The 20,396-nt window shown below is 38.8% G+C and overlaps 4 protein-coding genes and 1 long non-coding RNA gene across 7 annotated transcripts; 2 read left to right on the top strand and 3 right to left on the bottom strand.

Annotated features, from left to right (window-relative positions):
* Window positions 1–551: 551 nt before the first annotated feature.
* Window positions 552–13,029, top strand: LOC149270861 (uncharacterized). Of its 2 annotated transcripts, XR_016268677.1 has the most exons (6): window positions 552–566; window positions 643–708; window positions 766–6,544; window positions 6,612–8,200; window positions 8,254–9,140; window positions 9,226–9,654. It is a non-coding gene; the product is annotated as an uncharacterized LOC149270861 (long non-coding RNA). The 2 variants fall into 2 exon arrangements; XR_016268676.1 differs by lacking the exons at window positions 552–566; window positions 643–708 and adding an exon at window positions 12,783–13,029 and having other exon boundaries at window positions 1,781–6,544; window positions 9,226–9,446.
* CAH6 (Carbonic anhydrase 6) lies at window positions 10,536–13,965 on the bottom strand. Of its 2 annotated transcripts, none has more exons than XM_089462863.1 (5): window positions 13,524–13,965; window positions 13,263–13,372; window positions 11,766–11,856; window positions 11,433–11,695; window positions 10,536–11,375 (listed from the first exon to the last, which is right to left on the bottom strand). In XM_089462863.1, the coding sequence occupies exons 1-5, from the start codon at window positions 13,552–13,554 to the stop codon at window positions 11,010–11,012; spliced, it is 861 nt and encodes a 286-aa protein (XP_089318989.1). In that variant the 5' UTR covers window positions 13,555–13,965; the 3' UTR covers window positions 10,536–11,009. The 2 variants fall into 2 exon arrangements, with proteins under 2 accessions (XP_089318989.1, XP_017857053.1); XM_018001564.2 differs by having other exon boundaries at window positions 13,748–13,964.
* A 2,289-nt stretch (window positions 13,966–16,254) lies between these two features.
* On the bottom strand, window positions 16,255–18,075 carry spn-F (C2H2-type zinc binding domain-containing protein spindle-F). Its single transcript, XM_018000919.2, has 2 exons — window positions 17,197–18,075; window positions 16,255–17,135 (listed from the first exon to the last, which is right to left on the bottom strand). The coding sequence occupies exons 1-2, from the start codon at window positions 17,936–17,938 to the stop codon at window positions 16,756–16,758; spliced, it is 1,122 nt and encodes a 373-aa protein (XP_017856408.1). The 5' UTR covers window positions 17,939–18,075; the 3' UTR covers window positions 16,255–16,755.
* A 43-nt stretch (window positions 18,076–18,118) lies between these two features.
* On the top strand, window positions 18,119–19,511 carry LOC108608900 (methionyl-tRNA formyltransferase, mitochondrial). The gene is made up of 3 exons (XM_018000513.2): window positions 18,119–18,846; window positions 18,908–19,070; window positions 19,129–19,511. The coding sequence occupies exons 1-3, from the start codon at window positions 18,346–18,348 to the stop codon at window positions 19,500–19,502; spliced, it is 1,038 nt and encodes a 345-aa protein (XP_017856002.1). The 5' UTR covers window positions 18,119–18,345; the 3' UTR covers window positions 19,503–19,511.
* mRpL32 (mitochondrial ribosomal protein L32) lies at window positions 19,492–20,369 on the bottom strand. The gene is made up of 2 exons (XM_018000516.2): window positions 19,862–20,369; window positions 19,492–19,802 (listed from the first exon to the last, which is right to left on the bottom strand). Exons 1-2 carry the CDS (start codon window positions 20,187–20,189, stop codon window positions 19,540–19,542), a joined length of 591 nt encoding a protein of 196 aa, XP_017856005.1. The 5' UTR covers window positions 20,190–20,369; the 3' UTR covers window positions 19,492–19,539.
* Between the last annotated feature and the right edge of the window lie 27 nt (window positions 20,370–20,396).

Here is a 20,396-nt window from a genome sequence, read left to right as displayed (position 1 = left end):
CGAGTAAATTTTTTGGGAGGATTTACCTATTTCATTTTCAAATAGTGTGGACATACCTAAACAAAAAAATTTCGTGTTGATAGATGTTGTCATACCGCAATTATTCTAAAATATGCTAGAATCTTTGGGTCCCACCTATTAATTTGACCATGAGTGTAAGTCTACATTTAAAATTTGGAAGCTCTAGCTCTAAAGGTGTAGGAGATATAATTAAATAACTAGCTTTCGATAAGGTTTTTAATCGATAATAAAATATCGTGAGTAATTATCGATATAAAAAGAAAAACTTGATATGCGCGTGAAATACACGGGCCTAGGAAAAATTCAAGTCTCTAACTCTTATATCTTCTGAGATCGACGCGTTCATACATACGGACAAATGGACGGACGGACGGACAGACAGACGGACAGGGCCAAATCGACTCAGCTCGTCGCCCTGTAGAGCTGGAGAACCATCGATGGAACTATCGATATAATTGATGGAACTTTATTTGATCGATACATCGATGGAAATTTCTCGATGGTCAATATATCGACAATTTAATTTGAGTGGAGAGTGTGCACGCGTAAGTCAGAAATCTTGTCTTCTTATTTTATTTGTTTTTAGATTTACAAAATAACTATTGCAATTCAACATTGTAGCGAATCATATCAATCTATCAACTGGCAGTTCCTCATTTAATATGGACAAATTTGTCGCTACGTCGAGTAAGTTTGTACTAAATCATTTGTAGTCTGATTTTAATGTATTCTGTAATTTCTTAGAAAAAGATGTTGTTGCCCCTACGCCTTCAACAACTTCAAGTCCACCTAACGCCGCTGCTTCCATCGATCGCAAACGAAAAAAATGCGTTTCGGAAGTTTGGTCCCATTTTGACCGATTCCCTTATCGGAGGACCAGTTCCGCATTATTGAAGATCTATGTTCTTTATTTGAGCCTTTTGAGACGGCAACAAAACATTCATCGGCGTCAAATACTGTCACGATTTCACTCATCATTCCAGCAGTGCTGGCTTTAACAAAAAGTTTGGAGGAATTGGTGCCCAAAATGAAAACAGTAGTCGGTACGGAAGCTGGTCTTTTTTTAATAAACGCAGTTAAAAAAAGATTATATCCATATGAGAATCGGTCTGGCCCAAGACTAGGAACTCTGCTTGATGCTCGGTTTAAAAAGGAAGGATTCCAAAATGCAGGAAATGCGCAACAAGCTGCATTGGGTTTAGAGGAAGAGCTGTGCTCTATCAAAGATTGTGCGACAAATCCTGATTTAAATGAGGAACTGCCGAAAGAGAATAAGTCGCCATTTTTATTCAAATTTATGGAGTCAAATGATCTCTTATACTTTTTTTAAAATTATTTTTGCTAATGAAATGGAGAATGAAGTTGATCTAGAAATTTAAGCGTTATTATAGTAGTAAGATTTGAAAGTGAAATGATTTTTTAAATTTTTTGTATTTTTTTTTTTTTTTATTATTATTATTTTTGTTAAGCAACTGAAAGAGTCTCGTTGTATATTGTTAAGAAAACTGGACTGAATAAACCTTGTTTGTTGAACCTTAGCATTCATAGTATGTAAATATGTATTTAATGTGCAACATTTTTGATTTTAATATATAAAAAAATTTTCGATGGAACCATCGATAATATCGATGGTTTGAACCATTGTTGGTAAAACCATCGAGTACCGTCTCTATCGATGGTTCTCCAGCTCTATCGCCCTGATCAAGAATGTATATACTTTGTGTGGTCTGCCACGCCTTCTTCTACCTGTTACATACATTTCAACAAAACCATTATACCCTGTGTTAATGCCAAATCTCATTAACAAGAATTGCTCCTCCCGCACCACACAATGTTATGTTATTAACAGCATTCTGTTGTGTACTGCTGAGTACTTCCTCTCACACACTTGTCACTTGCCTCTCCTGGTACTGACATTTCGATACAACTATATATTCACAATACTATACGAGCGACACAGCTCTAATCTACAAATAAAGACGAGGAAACTACAAGCCGGTCTTTTACTTATCGGCGACGCCATCACTCCAACATTTGGTCCTTCGAGCCGGAGCTTCATCCACCTTCACACCAGCATTCCATCGGCCGTCGAGATAAGTACCCCATTCTTGTCTAGAGTAGTACATACATATATATATGCATAAATACACTGGCACCTCTCATCCGCCTTCCCTTGTATATACATATATATGTACTAATCTAGCAATATTTCGACTACATGCCTATATGTATATATTCTTATATATATAGATATGTATTAAGCTGTGTTTAAATCCGATTAATATTTATTAACACGAGAAGAACAATATCCTTTGTTGATCGTTTAATAAATTTATTTACATATTCTGCCTTTTCATCCATCCGCACATACATACATATGTACTCATATATATATGTAACTAGTCGCCGGCTGCAGAGAGACATATATATGTATACATACATATATACATGCTCCTCGCTCAACTATTAAATAAAACACAGTATCCTTTGTTGTTTTTAATAGTTTTATTTTGCAATTTAATAATTAATTTCTACTAGTTTTATTTATCTATTTGCTAATTGTGTGTCCGCTTTCTTCTGTTTGTACGAACATACGCTCATACATACATACATTCATGTATGCACATATGAGCATCTTGAAACTTCTTCATATTTCACTCGCGTACAAACAGCCCAGCAACACAATTAACATATAAATTCACAATAGCAACTTCCACATACATATACACTACACATTTACTAAACAATAATCTTAAATTGTTAAATTGGTTGTTTTGTGTTGTGTCCAAGCAGCTGAGATCGTCACTAGTATCGATAACATTTTCAATAGCTATCAGCGGCCGCCACAATTTCGTAACGATAGTTGTGTCACGATCAGTATTTATCGTATTTCAAAGAGACATTGTAAAGCAAATTTAATTATTAAATTTATCCTAATTAAAATAATTAATTACAAAGTCGAATTTCAAATTAAGAATTTGATTATTTAATTTATCCTAATTAAATAAATTAAATTTTTTGCCTTTTCTTCTTCTTTGTTTTCGCTTTACTTGCAACAAGGCAATAATTCTTTTCTAATTTGCTCTACGTTCAGTTGACAACATTCTTGCTCTTGTCAACTGAATTACTTTGTTCTTTGAGTTAATTTCTGCCTCCATATCAGAAATTTCCAGCAGCTAACTTCTAGTTAGCATCCATGTCTGATCGTTCGGGTAGAGCGCAACTTAGTGTATCAGCTTCGCGTCTGATCAAGCGCAGTGCCTCTGCATCACCCATTCCGTCCGGGAAACCGCAGACAAGTAGCACTTTCAAGCGTAGTCCGGTCGTCACCCGATCCAGTCCAAAGCCCGCAAGTCCGTCTAAAATGTCGTTGTCTGACTTCATCTCGGCTGCGGATAGGCTCATCAAGTTTGAGTCGCGCATTGACGGTCCCGGAGACTCTAACGCCACCCAGGCGGCTCAGCTCCGAGCATTCGAGATCCGCCGAGATCGGGTCAAGGCATTGTGGGATGATGTTGAGCAGCAATATAAGATCTGTGCCAGAGCATTGAGCCAAGGGGCGAGCAGTGGCGAAGTTGAAGCCATGGAGGCCAAGTTCGACAACTGCTACGCTGTCTACGAGCGGTGTACGACCCACCTGAGTGTACAGATCGATGCACTTTCCGCATCGAGTACACCGCCCGCTCCTATGTCCGCTCCTTTCGCCTCGTCTGAAGGCTGTCGCCTTCCACCCGTTGATATGGAAGTGTTCCACGGCGACTACTTGCGCTGGCCAACATTCCGCGATCTTTTTACTGCGATCTACATCAAAAATCCGTGTTTAACTCCGGTGGAAAAGCTATTCCACCTTAATTCGAAAACAGCAGGCGATGCAAACGCACTAGTCGCAGAGTATCCTCTCACAAACGACGGCTTTGCATCGGCTTGGGTCTCTTTGTGTGATCGGTTCGAGAATAAGCGGCTGTTAGTCAACAGCCAGCTTAGAACTCTTCTCAACCTTTCCAAGATCACCAAGGAATCAGGCTCCGCTCTCAGAGAGTTGCATGGCACCATTCATAGATGCGTCACTGCAATCGAGCATGCTCAAATCTCTACGGAGAATTGGGACTGTATCCTTGTGTTCGTGTGCACATCCAACTTGCCAGATCACACTCGATCTCTCTGGGAGCATTCATTGACACGAAAAACCGAAATCCCAGCCTGGCAGGACGTTAGTCACTTCCTTAGCGAGCGCGCTCGTGCTCTTGAGGCTATGGAAGGTGACCGTTCTGTTCCAAAAGTTCCAAACTCAACTCCGAGATCTGCGAACCCTGCCTTTCCGAAACGACTGAACTCGTTCAGAACGCAAGTGGACACAATCGGTACAAGGTGCGATCTGTGTTCAAGAGAGAATCATCCAATCCGATTCTGCCCTCAGTTTCTCCAACTATCCATTCATGAACGAGAGAGTTACATAAAATCAAGGAAGCTTTGCCTAAACTGTTTCGCTAAAGGTCACCAGTTACGAGAGTGTACCAGTACTCACAACTGTTTCACGTGCAATGGTCGACATAACACCCTACTCCATAGGGACAATACTCTTCGGACCGCTGCTGCCTCCGCAACAGCTATAGCTCCGACTCGTACTCCAGGTATGTCCAACGTCCAAACGTATCTGGCTGCCAACACGCGAGGTGTCCTCCTCGGCACGGCGGTGATTAATATATGCCACTTCGGCGCAACCTATCCCGCCCGTGCTTTAGTCGACTCAGGGTCCGAAGCGACTTTCATTTCTGAGCGACTGTTCCATAATATCAAGTTGCCCTTCAAATCCGTGCATACTCAGGTATCCGGCCTGAATCAAGCAGTGACAGCTGAGGCACACAAGCTATGCAACTTTGATATTGGTTCTCCGTTGAAGCCGAGACTGCGAATCAAAGCTTCTGCTCTCGTCGTGCCAAACCTGGCTGGTAACATCCCTTCGTCCCCAGTTCCGCAACTCTTGTTAAACAAACTTCCGAAAGTTCAGCTAGCTGACCCCGAGTTTTACAAGAGTGCGGAAATTGATGTCCTGATAGGCGCGGATATCCTTCCGACTATCATTCAGGGAGGCTATCACCCTAATATTTGTGGGCCTCTTATAGGTCTGGAGACTATTTTCGGTTGGGTACTGACAGGCCCACTTTCACAGATGATACCAGGAACGGTCTCCTCCTTCACAACTCAAGTTTCTGTTTCGGAAGAGGCGAAACTTGAGTCTCTGCCAACCGTATCATCTGACGAAGCTCTTCCATTCCGAGCTCCCGACAGCACCACTCCGAAAGTGAGGGTCGGTTTCAATGCTCTCCGTCCAGCACTGAATGACAGCCTGAATAATATTCTTTGTTCAGGCCCATTATTCCAACCCGATCCTCGTCCTCCTTGTGCTGTCAAACTGACCTCCATGTTGTGTTCTAACGAGCAAGCAATTCAACCTCCAACTCATCCGATCTTCCAGATAAAGACGCCGTCATCCAAAAGCAGCAAGCCACGCGGTACCAATTCCTTCCAGTGCCGCGTGTGCCCAGGAACCCACGGACTCCGGAATTGCCAGCGTTTTCTGGGCCTTTCAGAGGAGAAACGGCTGAGTGCGGTACTTATGCATAAGTACTGCACGAACTGCTTGGCTCACGAGCACTCCGGGCAATCCTGCCGCAACAAGGGACGTTGCAAAACGTGTGGCCAGGATCACCACACGCTCCTGCATCTCCAGGGATCAGCACGTCACTCCGCCTCGGCTCTCAAAAAGGCGGTCACAGCTCCGCTGACGGCTTTGATCCGCACACCAAAGGGTCTCCAGCTTCAAACGCGACGTCCTAATTTGCAATCCTTGCAAGGGGGGGGAGTATGTTAATGCCAAATCTCATTAACAAGAATTGCTCCTCCCGCACCACACAATGTTATGTTATTAACAGCATTCTGTTGTGTACTGCTGAGTACTTCCTCTCACACACTTGTCACTTGCCTCTCCTGGTACTGACATTTCGATACAACTATATATTCACAATACTATACGAGCGACACAGCTCTAATCTACAAATAAAGACGAGGAAACTACAAGCCGGTCTTTTACTTATCGGCGACGCCATCACTCCAACACCCTGATTTCCCATTTTCAATGAGTTCAGGGTATAAAAACATCAGCTTTTTTCCGATTTTTTTCACAAAATTTCGGCTTATTTTTTAAAGTATCTTCCCACTAAAAACAGCTTTTTTTTTTTGCTCAACAAAAATTGGCAACACTGAAATTTCACAACATTTGGCAGGCAATAGGCTAAGGCAGCAGGCCTGCGCGCATATGGAAAGCATTTATTGTCAGGCCAGTACTGTGAAAACAATACTACGCAAAACAATGAAAGCTTACGAGAAACTAGGGCTGCAAATCTATCGATGGAATTTGAATAGTCCGATGGATCGATGGCTTTTTTGCACCATCGATATATTTGTTCTCTTTGCGACATTTCACTGCAAGATTGCAATATGGACAAATTTTTGAATCCGTCAAGTAAGTAATAATAAAAAGCAATGCAAAGTAATTTTTTTGTTAATAATTATTAAATATTGTATTAAAGATAAGAGAGAAGCGACCAATGAGCCGAGCATGCCTGGTGCCGATGAGGCGAAAAAGCGAAAGAAGACATCGGAGGTATGGACACATTTTGACAAGTGCCAAAACAAAATCTTCGCCAAGTGCCGCCTTTGCGGCAAAGAATATAAAACAAGTGGCAATACTTCCAATTTGCTGGAGCATTTAAAACGTGCTCATCCAGTTAAATCAAATGAGTCATCTAATTTAAATAAAATAGATCAATTTGTAAAATGCCATGACAAATATACAATGTCATCATAAAAAAAAATTAATATAGACAGAGCGGTTGCTCGAATGGTAGCACAAGATGTACAACCGTACAGTATCGTGGAAGACGAAGGCTTCAGATATTTAATAAATTTATTGGATCCACGGTATGTACTTCCAAGCCGCACAACGCTACAAAATGTGCATATTCAAAATATGTATGATGAGCTGAAAACTAAAGTGAAGAACCAGCTTAATCAAGCAAATTATTGCTCTGTCACAACGGATAGCTGGACTTGCCAAAGTGGCATCAATTATTTGACTGTAACATGCCATTATATGTTGCAATTCAAGCTAAAAACAGCTGTGCTCGCTACGCAGCCATTACTATGCGAATTTAATCATGGCAGCAACAATATAGCTGAAACATTGCAGGAAATATTAAACGAATGGAGTGTGTCCGACAAAGTCGAAACAATTGTGACAGACAATGATGCGTCAATGAATAAAGCCTGTGAAATACTTAAGAAAAAACATCTACCTTGTTTTGCCCACACATTGAATCTTGTCATTCAAGACGTATTGGCACGCGATGACATTAAGGCGCTACTTACCCAAACAAAACAAATTGTGGGGTTTTTCAAAAGTAGTTCCATTGCCTATGCAATGTTTAAAAATGAACAATCAATTGATAAGCCTTATAGCTTAATACAGGAGGTATCCACTCGTTGGAATAGCGTATTCTACATGCTGGAAAGAATTTTGAAAACGCGCGAGCCACTTTCCTCTGTTCTGCTAAAAATCAGAAAGGCACCTACACCTTTAAGTGCAGAACAATTCTCTATAATAGAGGATTTGGTTTTGTTGTTTGCGCCTTTTGAAGTGGCAACAAAGCGCGCATCGGCCGCAAAAACTGTTACATGTTCCTTGTTAATACCAACCATATTTGGCTTATTAGCCAAACTTGAAAAATTAGGACCAAATATGAAGACCGACTTGGGTTCAGAAACATGCGCACTTCTCATCGATCGTGTAAAATGTAGGCTTCTACCCTACATAAATAGATCGGTGCCACGGATGGCAACAATGATTGATCCACGGTTTAAAAAAGAAGGGTTTCGTAGCTCGAGTGTTGCGCAACAGGCTGCAATTGCCTTAGAAACAGAAATAGCGTTTCTAAAAAAAGATAGTCAATATAACAATATAGAAATGCCAGAAAAACAGGATGATGATTTATTTGATTTCGTTAATGAAAATATTACACAAAAACAAAAAAACAGAAGAGCCGACGCAATTTTAATGATGCGCCAATTTTTGGAACAGCAAAATGCGGCACAAGATATTGATCCGCTCACTTATTGGAAGGTAAGTTTGCTAACTGAACATATGCATAATATAAAACGTTAACTTTTTTCCAGATTAATGAGTCTCAGTTTGGCGCGATTGCACAATTGGCAACAAAATATTTATGTATTCCCGCTAGCTCCACTGAGTCTGAACGAATTTTCAGTAAGGCCGGAGAGATAATTTCTCAGCGGAGATCGGCGTTGAAGCCGAAAAATGTAAATATATTATTGTTTTTAAACAAAAATATGAGCTTGGTTGATGATGATGATGAAAGATCAAATTAAGCAGAAATAATAATTCAAATGAATAGCTTTTATTACCAGTCAAAAAAGTACAAATGGATCTCTACTTTTTATTTTATTTTATAATATTTTATATTATGTTTAAGATAATGAATTTATTGTTTTTGTTATTGTTTTATACTAAGAATTATGTTTGAAAAAATGAATTAAATACAATATTGTTTAAAAAAAAAAAACACAAAAACAAACACTTTTGATAATTCAAAACATAAATTTCGAATTATTTAAATGTAAATAATATAAAAATTTGAATAGTTAAGTACTCAAATTTCATGAAATGTTCCCTTTCAGCTTTTTAAATTTTCGATGGAACCATCGATATATTCGATAGTTTTTTCCATCGATGGAGAAAATATCGAGTGGAGCCACCATCGATGGATTTGCAGTAGAGCTGGGAAACCATCGATGCAACCATCGATTATATCGATGGACTTTAATTTTTATGATATATCGATTGACTTTTGTCGATATCGATATATCGCCGCTTTGAGTAACATATCAAACATGTGAAATTTTCTTTTGAAACAAAATAAAATTTATTGTTTGCGTACTTGATCTATTTTTTGGAAATTTAATAAATAGTTGACAAGCATAGTATATGGACATTGTTAAACATTGGTAGTTTTTCTTTAACATGGACAAGTTTGTCGTTTCAAGTAAGTATTTTATACCCTGTGGAGGGGCACTTTACGTTAAAAAAAAGTGCTATTTTCTAGCCTCAACGTATTTTTCACATTTTAGATAAAACCTGCAATGCCTCCACTACAATTTCATCTTCAAATGCATTGACTGAATCCAATGAGCCTAGCACGAAACGAAAAAAAAAAACATCAGAAGTTTGGTTACATTTTGAGAAACTGATGAACATGCTTGTCAAATGCCGTCATTGCGGAAAAGAGTACCGCCCGAGCGGCAACACTTCCAATATGATGGAATACTTACGACGTGTACATCCCTTCATGGTAAGAGACCACGTTGAAACAACTGCTCCAAAATTGGATCAATGCGCCCCCCCCAGCTCGGCGAAAAAAGCATGTCCTGCTAATTCACTGGCTGAAATGATTGCGCTTGATATATATATTTAAGTTATCTTTAAAATCGTTATGTTGAATTTGTGTTATGTTTTGGAACTGAAAATTCAATGAATTGAACCTTTATATTTTCTCTATATTTGTCTATATTCTTTATTCTTATTCTGTAAATATGTACAAGGAAAAGTATGAAAGTACAAGAGCATTACTTACATTTATTTCTATAAAGTACGACTTATATACAAAAAAAATGTTTAAAATTTGAAAGGAAAAAATGTTCGATGGAACCATCGATATAATCGATAATTTTTTCCATCGATGGAAAAACCATCGATGGAGCCGTCCATCGATGGTTTCCCAACTCTAATTTGCAGCCCTACGAGAAACGCTAAAAGATACTTGTAAAAACAAGCTTGTTTTCCTTGCCCACAAAATTTAAAAGTTTAGTTTTTAAAATATCTTCCCACTAAAATAAGGCTTTTTTACTCAACAAAAGTTGGCAACACTGTCGCCCACAGTAATCGCATTGCTGATAGTACTCGTGCTAAGCTGTAACCCTTTGAGAATTATAAGGTCTCCGATTTTGCAAAGAGTGCAAAGGCGACGGGGACCAGCCTATTAAAACATATAAAATGGAGGGATAAATACTCATTGGCTTTATTAGCAAATAAAAAATATGAATTGTTTGAAATATTAATAAATGCGAATTAATAGAATTATAGACGGACGGACGAATATAAAGATGTACGGATGGACAGAGGCGATGTTTAATCTGTTCTTATTTTTGCGACTTATTATGCCCTCAACCCATTGAAAATGGGAAATCAGGGTGTTATGGTTTTGTTGAAATGTATGTAACAGGCAGAAGGAGGCGTGGCAGATCCCACAATGTATATATATTCTTGAGTCGATATAGCCCTGTCCGTCCGTCTGTCCGTCTGTCAGTATGTTCGATGTCAATTTCAAAAGATATAAGAGCTAGATACTTGAATTTCGTTTTAAATGACCGTATATACAAAATACCGTAATTCAAAATGTTTATATTTAATTAAATGATTTCTATTTCTCTTATATTTTTAAATACATCGAAATTGAAATGTTTAACCATACTTAATGTCCATTTTTATAAGTTTGGTTCAGGGTAGTGTTTAGTCGAGCACTCTCGACTAGAGTTTTCTTACTTGTTTAATATGGAATAAATAAATTAAGATGTAGAGTATAAATAAAAATAAAAAATTGAAGTAGAATTAGATTTGAGATTAGTAGATTTGGCTTAGGTTAAAAAGGAAATAAAATAAATAATCTTCTGGAAAAAAATCTTGTTTTCTGAGATTTTGGCATATTGTCTGATTAGAAATCTAATGCATTATTATTATTTAATTGAAATTTGTTCATCTTCAGCATGTCTTTGCCGATCGTATACTATTAGAAATATTTTTCTTTATGAGAGACAATAAATAATTAATTTAAATAAATATTATGGTAGGCTTGATGTTATCCAAGGTAAAAGTTACTGAGGTCCTTATTTGTGCGATAGAAAACGGGACGATTGTTGCGTGGTTGAAGCTCACGATAGTTATTGCGTATTAGGTTTCCATTCGAGTCCTGGAGTATCCACAATTTGGATATATCTGCCAGGGATATGGGCAGAGGATCAGCAAACACTGTCCAAGTGACAGCCTCGTTACACTCAGGTGTGGTCAATGACCCCTTGTAGGTGAAAAAGTCACGCGTATTCAAGTCACCCAGCAACTGGCCAAGGGTCAGGGAGCCAGGCAGATCCACCTCAGCTCCATATTCGACTATGTCTGGAACAGCATTGAAGATCTTTCTCAGACCTGGATACGCGCGATCCGGGTTCTGAAATTTGTGATTCATATAAGTCGAGATCATTGTTGTAGATCACCTAAAGCTTACTCTGACTATCTTGAACATGACGCCCAGCACAGCAACGCCGTCGATATGATTGAGGGCTTCCGTAAGGTCTTCGTAGCGCGTGTTGCGATGCACAATGTGCATTTCGACATCGAATCGCCTTCGGTCGATCACGTGCTCAGATCCACGGGTCACAGGCGAGCCCCAATGGAAATGCACCCCCTCGGCTACATATTGCCCCTTGAGCAGACCTCCTGTGATGAAAGGCTTCTGGCCATTTCGAGTCTCTGGTATCGTCATATCAGCTGCAATGCGACATTTCACAATGATTATATATGTATATATGCATGGTATTATATTTCTATCTCAGCCTACCTGTGTATCCTTTGTTGACCAATGTCAGCGGTCTATTCAGTCGAACGTCATAGTTGCCAAAATATATTCGTGGCAGCGGCACAATGAGTGACTAGAGAAAAGGGAAAGCAGTAAACGCCGTGTTTAGGCTGTGTATACCCCATACAATCGTACATGCGACAATGCTAATAGTGAAAACTAGCTTCAAATTGCGTACAATTTGAAGTAAATTGGATCATTCGGAAGTAAGCTCTGGAAATGCGCACCATTTATCAAATTATCAGCTGTCAACGCTTGAGACGGCGCAAACAACAGCTTTTACGTATTATGTGCTGTAATATGGTATGCTGCACTCGATTGTCTGACTATTGTCTGTAATCACGTGTGGGCTTAGCTAAGGCCTTCCGATCTTTATTGCGAATCTTTTCCGTAGTGCAAAATTCATTAAGTAAGAATTTTGCAGTCGCACAGATATTGCACACAGACGCTTACAGTGCGAACAGAGTAAATTGAATTTTCGTAACGTCCGTCTGCAGCTAAAGAGCTGGGGTCTCAAATATTTATCGAGTTTATTATCTACAGCTATTAAAGCTAACGACTTGTAATTCAAACTCTATACTCCGGTATACTACAGATATCAGCTGAAACTGTATGCGCCACGTTTTAAATGCTAGAGCCTCATGTCTGGGGCAATTTGAGGCTCTTGCTCAGTTTGTGTTGAAGCGCTCAAATATTAAACGCGAAAACGCCAAGATGACTTTTCATAAGAGCTCTATACAAATCTGTGCATAATCTAGGTCAATCCTCAAATAAAAGTTGATCCCAGTATTGTTTTTGAACATAAGAATTTTTTTAAACTACCCATAAATATAAACTATTTTTGTTTTCTATTCAATAAAAGGAATACTTTTACCATTTTTTAGTTTTTTTTACTGTTAATACGCTCAACTTTTAATGTATAATATGTATACGAATTATAATAAATGAAATTTCAAAATTTGATTGGAATCTGATCAGACTGCAATCTTATTTTTCCAGGTTTTGTCTCTGCCTTGCCTATGACTAAGGAACCTGCAGATTCGCCCTGACTATAAGATTGGATATATTGAATATATTCGAAAAGCTTATTAATGAATAAATCAAAAATGGAACTTGACAAATGAGCCAAAACTATGAGCAGTTTCATTCATAATTTTTAAATGAATCACCCTATTAAGGGGGATCAATTTAATATGCGAGTGTCAGATTTGCATTTTTGAATAAATAAAGGCAATACCACATTGAATATTATTGGCCTATTATGTTGGTGATATCAGGCAGGTAGCTCAACGACTGACTGCAATTTAATATATAGAAACTATCTTATTATGTATACAAATAATTATACGATTGATAGGATGCACGAGTATAAGTGAAGTTTATCGAAGCATAAGAGATAAATCCAAATGAACTTTTACGGTCCAAGTGTAGCAAGCCCTTGATAAATCTGTTGATAAATATATGTATATATAGACTTACAGTATCGACAGAGAGCTTGATAGGCGTTTGACGAAAGCCGGTGGCGCAAATTCCTTGCCAGTCAGCGCCGTTTTGATCGAAATTCCAATCTGGGTTTTGAGAGGTACCATCTAAATTATGTATATTGAAAAAAAAATTAAAGCTATTAATGAATAAATAAAATATTGCTATTTGAATTGTATTTAGTTTTCCAAAATTCCATTCTCTATTTAGAGCGATGCCATCCAAAAATATATATTAATACAAAAAAATATATATTACGTGAATGCTTAGAAGCTGAATCTTTATTCATAAGTTTTCACTTTTATTCATGAGGATTGCCGTTTCTCTCTTATTTTTCGCACGCATTTCGCCTTTTATGCCATTTCGTTTTCTTTGTTTTTTCTTAAGCGTATTTGCCTATTAATCACTTATAAATATATATAATTTAATTCATAATCATCAGTTTTCGACACAAGACTTCACCGTGGCTTGCCTCCAATTACCATTTGATGGACTTTGATAGGCGAGAGGCAGCAAGAAGAACAGTTTTTGGAGTAGATTAACGCCCATGTTTAGCTTATCTGGGGTTACTTCTAATTGGACTTGGTCTTTTGTCTTCACTCCAGTTTATGCACTATTTTTCTTTTTCTCTTTGGAACTCTCACTGCACCCTTGACTACTGCGGTTACCGCTTGAGCGCAACTAAAGTCGCTCTGGCCACGCGCCGAATCTTTTATACCCGAGCAAATGCGCCGCCGCCGCCGCCGCCGCCGAAGAAAAAAGACCCGCAATGCGCATATTTGAATCGGAGCACCTTTGCCGGGTACCAGGCGTTCTCTAATTTACAGATTTAGCCTTTTTTGGGCGCTGTCACAAATGTAAATCTTATGTAAATGAGAAGCACTGTGGTGATCTACAAAGACCGAATACTCAAACTAACTAAGAATACATACATATACATATGTAGCATAGTTAGCTTATATTAACAGTATCAGCTGTAGCTTTCCAATACATTTGATAAGACAATCAAGCTCATATGCAAATTTCGGCAATAGTCATTGTCAAATTTGCCAATAGTCATTGGTAAATGCCAAATGATAAGCAGTCTAACTGCCTTCTCTTATTAATAGAAATTCGTCTCGAAATGCGTAGTCGCACATTTGGAGACCAATTGAATGTATTTTTTTCAGAAATATGACTAGCTATGGATTTTATAAAAAGTGATTGCAGATAAAAAGAAATCTTTGTTGCTAATCGAGTTTATTTGATACAATCAGTTCGACATTTAAAAGACTTTGATTTTCAGCGCATTAAGAACAATATAATATTTCAGCAATTACAATAGCTCCAATATATTGAATAGGTAATTGAACAATATTAGCCAATGTGCAGGGTGTTTAATCTTCGATGATCCGAGAATATCTGGTATTTCATGCATTTCATTAGGTCTAGCGATTGGGAGAGAGCACATGCATATGTATATATGCAGTCATGTATGTGTATCTTCTACTAGTGTATGTGTGTCAAAAATTTTACTCATTATATTTATGTAAATTATTATTTATCCTAATTTACATCTGCTCCATTGATATTAAACTGCTAGTTTAAAGTCTGTCCGTATTTTCTTTATCGAATATTTTGGACATGGTTATAGCTAATATGTTAAGAGTAACTTTCTCTAGTTAGTAATATCCATACATTATGCACCCCTGTGCATCTTTATTCTTTGAAGAATTTCTAAGCATATTTTACGAATTCATTCATCCATATTAGTCTCTAAATTTGGTTCATATTTTAACCATACAGGCCAAGATGTTAAATACATTTTAATCTAAATTTGAACCAAACAGTTCAACAACCTTTACGGTCTAATTCCAAAATTATTAAAATATTTACTTATTATTCATAAATTTGCCGAACCGCATATAACACTTCTTTAGGCTCCATTATTATATTAAGTAGATCTAAAACGTTATTTATAATTATATTAATATTATATTTATAATAGGCAATATATGTACGTATACCTCTCTCAATAACCCGCTAATTAAAACAAAAGTCTTTTGTTTCAAATATGAGACAATTTGACTTTTTGATATTCCCAAATTTGGATGTCATAGTTATTATACTCTGAACCCATTTTCAATGGGAAATTAGAGTACAATGGTTTTGTTGAAATGTATGTAACAGGCAGAAGGAGGCGTGGCAGTCCCCACAAAGTATATATATTTTTGATCAGGGCGAAGAGCTGAGTTGATTTGGCCCTGTCCGTCTGTCCGTATGTATGAACGCGTCGATTTCAGAAGATATAAGAGCTAGAGACTTCAAATTTTTTTTTTAATGCCCGTAATTACAGCGCGCATATCAAGTTTATCATTAAAAATCGATAACTCATCCCGATCTTATTTATCGATAAAAAAAACCTTATCGAAAACCAGCTATACAATTATATCTTCTACACCTTTATTGCTAGAGTCTCTAAATTTTTAATGTATGCTTACATGCAATTTATACAATTTCGGTTTTTGTTAAAATTTACCCCCCATCCTTAAATTCACCCCCTCACCCTCACTTTTGTAAAAAGCGTATTTCAAATACTAGAGACTTGTGCTTTGGCAATTACATGCATATCCATGTTATAATCATAATCTGAATTGTGTGATCTGTGTGTGCGTACGTGCGTGTGTGTGCGTGTTTCTTGTGTAAGCTGAGACGCGAAAATTATTGAAATATCTATTGCTCCAAGGGTTCAGGGGATCTCGTAGTCGAGCAGTCTCGACTAGAGCTTTCTTACTTGTTTTTATTATTTTTCTGTGCGTAGCAGACGGCACGCGGTATCTCCTAGTCGGTCTCTGTCGAGTAGAACAATCTTAATTGGATATTCATTGTATATAATTAATTAGAGTTCCATATCACACTGACAACTCGAACATCCACTGGCATTTCTGATCAATAAAAGCTAATTTTGTATTTTTTCGTCTCGGTAATGGATATGTGAAGACAATATATATAACATGGATAAACATTTTTGTATTGAATGATAACCGCATTGTTGTACATAAATTGTTATTCTACTGGGAACAACGATACAAATTGAGATAAATATAAATATATACTAAGTATTAACCTTATGCATAAAATATCTGCTCTATGTTATTTGTGGCCTTCATGTTTGTTATCGAGAACATGTATAATTAATTATTAGCAGATAATGCTTATGCAAGTTCATCAACAAATACATTGGCTGTCGTAGGTAACTTTTAAAACAATAATCAGCACATGCTTAGATATGCCTTCATATTATAATTTGACAGAGATCTGTCTAGGAGTAATGAAAATTATAATAAATGTAACTTAAAACCGTTTTGATATTTGCTTTCTTAGTCTATACAATTTTCATTATTATTATAACTACTGCTTAATTGCAATATCATTTACAATGCAATGTTAATGAAACAAATTAGATTTGTTGCTGCTAAAGCTCTGTAGCAAAGTAAATAAGTTTGTTGGGTCAGAAATCACCGACTGCATGAGAAACGAACTCAAACTGCCGCTCCATGCTTCCATCCGCATCTAGCGTGTCATCAATAAAGTGCATTTCGACATGTTCCTGAAATGCCTTGAACGAAACTTGGCTGGAGTACAGCTTGCCGCACATGGGGCACGTCTTGTCTATGGCATCAGCCTTCAGCTTTTCCTGGATGAAGTTTAAGCGGGGAGCGGGCACGACCGATGGTGAATGCCCGTTGATTGTGTCGAGCACTTGGCTTATTGTGTGCTCATTGTTGCTGTACCGCTTGGGCTCGGTGTTATCTTCAGTCTCTAAGCTTTTATCAGCCATTTCCGGCTTGTTGGCTGCCTTGCGCACACACTCCGGACACGGATTCATCGCTGTGGCAAGATAAAATAATAATATTACATTTGATTAATCGAATATAGACAGCCGACTCACCCATGCGCGTCTCCAACTGTGAAAGGGCGGAATTGAGCTCTTGCTGTTGTTTCATCGCCTCCCGGCGCAAGTCCTGCAAGCCTTCCATGCACTGCTTTGCATCGACATTGGTGTCCAACTCGTTTACAGTGTTAGGGTCGTCCACATTCAGTCCACATGGATAGCCTAGTTCTACCTCGCTACCATCAAATTCGTCCAGCGGAATCTCCTCTAGGCTGACCTCTGTTATCATCTTCTGACGCAAGTGCGGATTTGGCGAGTGCTGGGTAAATGTTTTAGAACGAATGAGGTTCTGATTGGCACCAATTGAAACTTTCCCTGCGCCTCGAGCATGTGCAGGCAAGGCCACTTCATCGTCTTTCGATTCGTGTTGCTGGTCTTTGGAGATTTTCGACAGATGAGACCACAGTCTTCGGTTCTCGTTAGACACCATGCTTATTTGATCCTCCAGCTGTTCCTTTTGGCGTTGCAGCTCATCTAATTGCGAGCGTAGCGACGAGACATCGTTACTGCAGTCTGTTTTCTCCTGTGCACTGCCATTGGCGGATGACGAGCCAAAAGTGCCCTCGCGTAATCGTTGATTTTCCTCCTCCATGTTAGAAACACGTCGTTGCAATTGTATGCAGCGCTCTTTCATTGTCTGCAATGCCACTTGCAATGCGTAGTTCATTTTGTCAGTGGAGTTAGAAGTGGTGGTAGCTAAGGAATTTGTTGAGTTTTTCACAGTTTTGGTAGTGTCCATAGTGAGCCTGTTAACAAACTCTCGTAGCAATGTATGTAAAGAATCTCTAAATTACTATTAGATATCTGTATCGCAGCTTAGCTGTTTTCATTTTCCTCAAATGTAATGACGAATGTTTATTTATCTATCGATACGACATATCGATGTATTCACATAGTTGCAAGCTCTGTGCTGCCAGACTGTTCGAAATTATTTTATCAGACCGGAGAGGCAAATTTAAATAACGTTAATATAAATGATAAAATGGCACAAGAAAACTTCTTTACGTTTAGGGCAGACCCATTATAATTACCTAAATAATACGAATAATAATTCATAATTAAAAGAATGACATAAAGAATATCGGCAGTTATGAAACATCACTCAAGTACAGGGCTGTTAGTGCAAGGCCCTCAACAGCTGTAATAATGTTATTATGCGGCAAAAGCTTAGTAAATAATTTCTTTAAATATAAGAGAAAAGTGTTTTCAAACATTTTAGTGAGTAGCCGACGGTATAAGGCGACCATTCAGCAACCCAAAATTTTGTTCTTTGGCACTGATAATTTTTCACTGCCAAGTTTGAAAAAGTTGCACCTGAACAACTTTGACGTAAGCGTAGTTACCTCCTTCAAGAGTCCCGCGAACTGTGTGCGCAGCTACGCCGAACAGCAAAAACTCGCCCTCTACCGCTGGCCAATATCGGAAGAGCAGTGTGCCGCCTACGAGCTAGGCGTAGTGGTATCGTTTGGTCACCTGATACCTTTACATATAATAAACGCGCTCTCCCGCGGCATTATCAATGTCCATGCTAGCTTGCTGCCCCGATGGCGCGGTGCTGCACCCATCATGTATGCCATAATGGAGGGGGACGCCAAGACTGGCATTACCATAATGAAGATAGCTCCACATCAATTCGACATTGGCCCCGTAAGCAGAACCTCGGCATCAATCCTACTATTTCGTTTAACTCACGTGATCCAGCTTTCAGATATTGGCCCAACGGGAGATGCCCATTAGAAGTGATATTTATATGCCGGAGTTGCATTCTGCCTTGTCGCATTTGGGTGCCGATTTGCTTGTCGACACCGTGAACAACTTGGATGAGAGACTCTTGAATGCGTCTCCTCAAAACAATGCTGATGCCACTTATGGTAGACGTTTATATATGCATATATCCAAGTCATTCGTATCATCAAAATTATTTTACAGCACCGAAGATTACGTCAAAGATCACAGAGGTTCGATGGTCACAGCAAACATCAATGGAGCTATTTGCCCGGTATCGTGCCCTCTATGGATTTAAGAATCTAACTACCTCTTTTCTGGGCAAAGCTGTGCAGCTGCTGGAGCTGAAGCCCCTTGAAATTCAATTGCCAACGTCTACAGTTCTAGCCCCGGGCTCCTTTTACTTCCATCGTCTGCGCAAATCGCTTATGATCGGTTGTGCACAAGAAACCCAGCTGGAGGTGCTACAACTGAGGGTCGAGGGCAAGAAGCCAATGAGCGCTCATGATTTTAACAATGGATTTCTTAAGCGGGCGCAATCGTTACAGTTCACGCAAAATAAATTAGTTAATTGTTAACAAATGAAACAGTTTTTATTATTGATAAGGAAGCCTCCTAAGCCAGGTTGGACGGCTTAGCTTCTTTGGTGTCCGAGGATTGCTGTGTCGACTTCTGCAGCAGGTTCTTAGTGAACCACATGGGACGAGGCTTCTTCATTTCAACTATGCGTTTGCCGGTAGCAGCATCCGTCGCTTGATCTGCCGTCTCGCCCTCGTACAAAATGATCACTTCTTGCTCGACAGGCTCCAGCCCTAATTGTGCTTGTATTTTATCCTGCATGAGCTGAGTTTCCTGTCGCACTTTGTCATAGCAGTGAGCTGTAAAAAACAAATTGTTTATATAACTACGAGTTTGCTATAGGGGCAACACAACTTACGGCACAGAAGGCCCAATTCGTAATCGTGACCACAGTGCTGACAGGAGCGCAGATTCCTCTTCTCCTTCAGCGGCTTCCATACATACTCAGGATAGCCAAATTTGCGGTTTAATCGTTTCTCCACACTGCGCCGGTGCTTTGGCACAGCCCAGAGCATGCCATCGCCTATGAGGTCTTTCAGACTGAAGCTCTGTGATGTGCTGGTGGTCGAACTGCTAGGTTGGTGCACTAAATAGGCTAAGGCGGGCGGTGGTCCGCCGTGGGGCAAGAACAGTCGTTCCAAATGATTAACAAAGTTTGCAATTGATATAAACAAATTACGAGACATGGTTAAGCTGAAATTGTAGAAATAGATTTATGTAAATGTAGTGATGGCCGCGACTGTTATCGAAAATTCAATTCGATATATGGAACATCTATCAGTAAACTCAGTAACTAATTTGCCTAATTTCCATAGATAATGAAAGCTAAATGCTTAGAGTTATTGGACAAATATATGTTGGTTACTTTGATGAATCAGTATACATTGTGACAA

The sequence above is a fragment of the Drosophila arizonae genome, chromosome 2 (assembly GCF_054131065.1).
Source record: "Drosophila arizonae isolate 15081-1271.41 chromosome 2, UAZ_ARI_1.0, whole genome shotgun sequence".
NCBI lineage: Eukaryota > Metazoa > Arthropoda > Insecta > Diptera > Drosophilidae > Drosophila > Drosophila arizonae.
The sequence above is the reverse complement of the archived record's forward strand: the minus strand, read 5'-3'. Positions and strand labels throughout refer to the sequence as shown.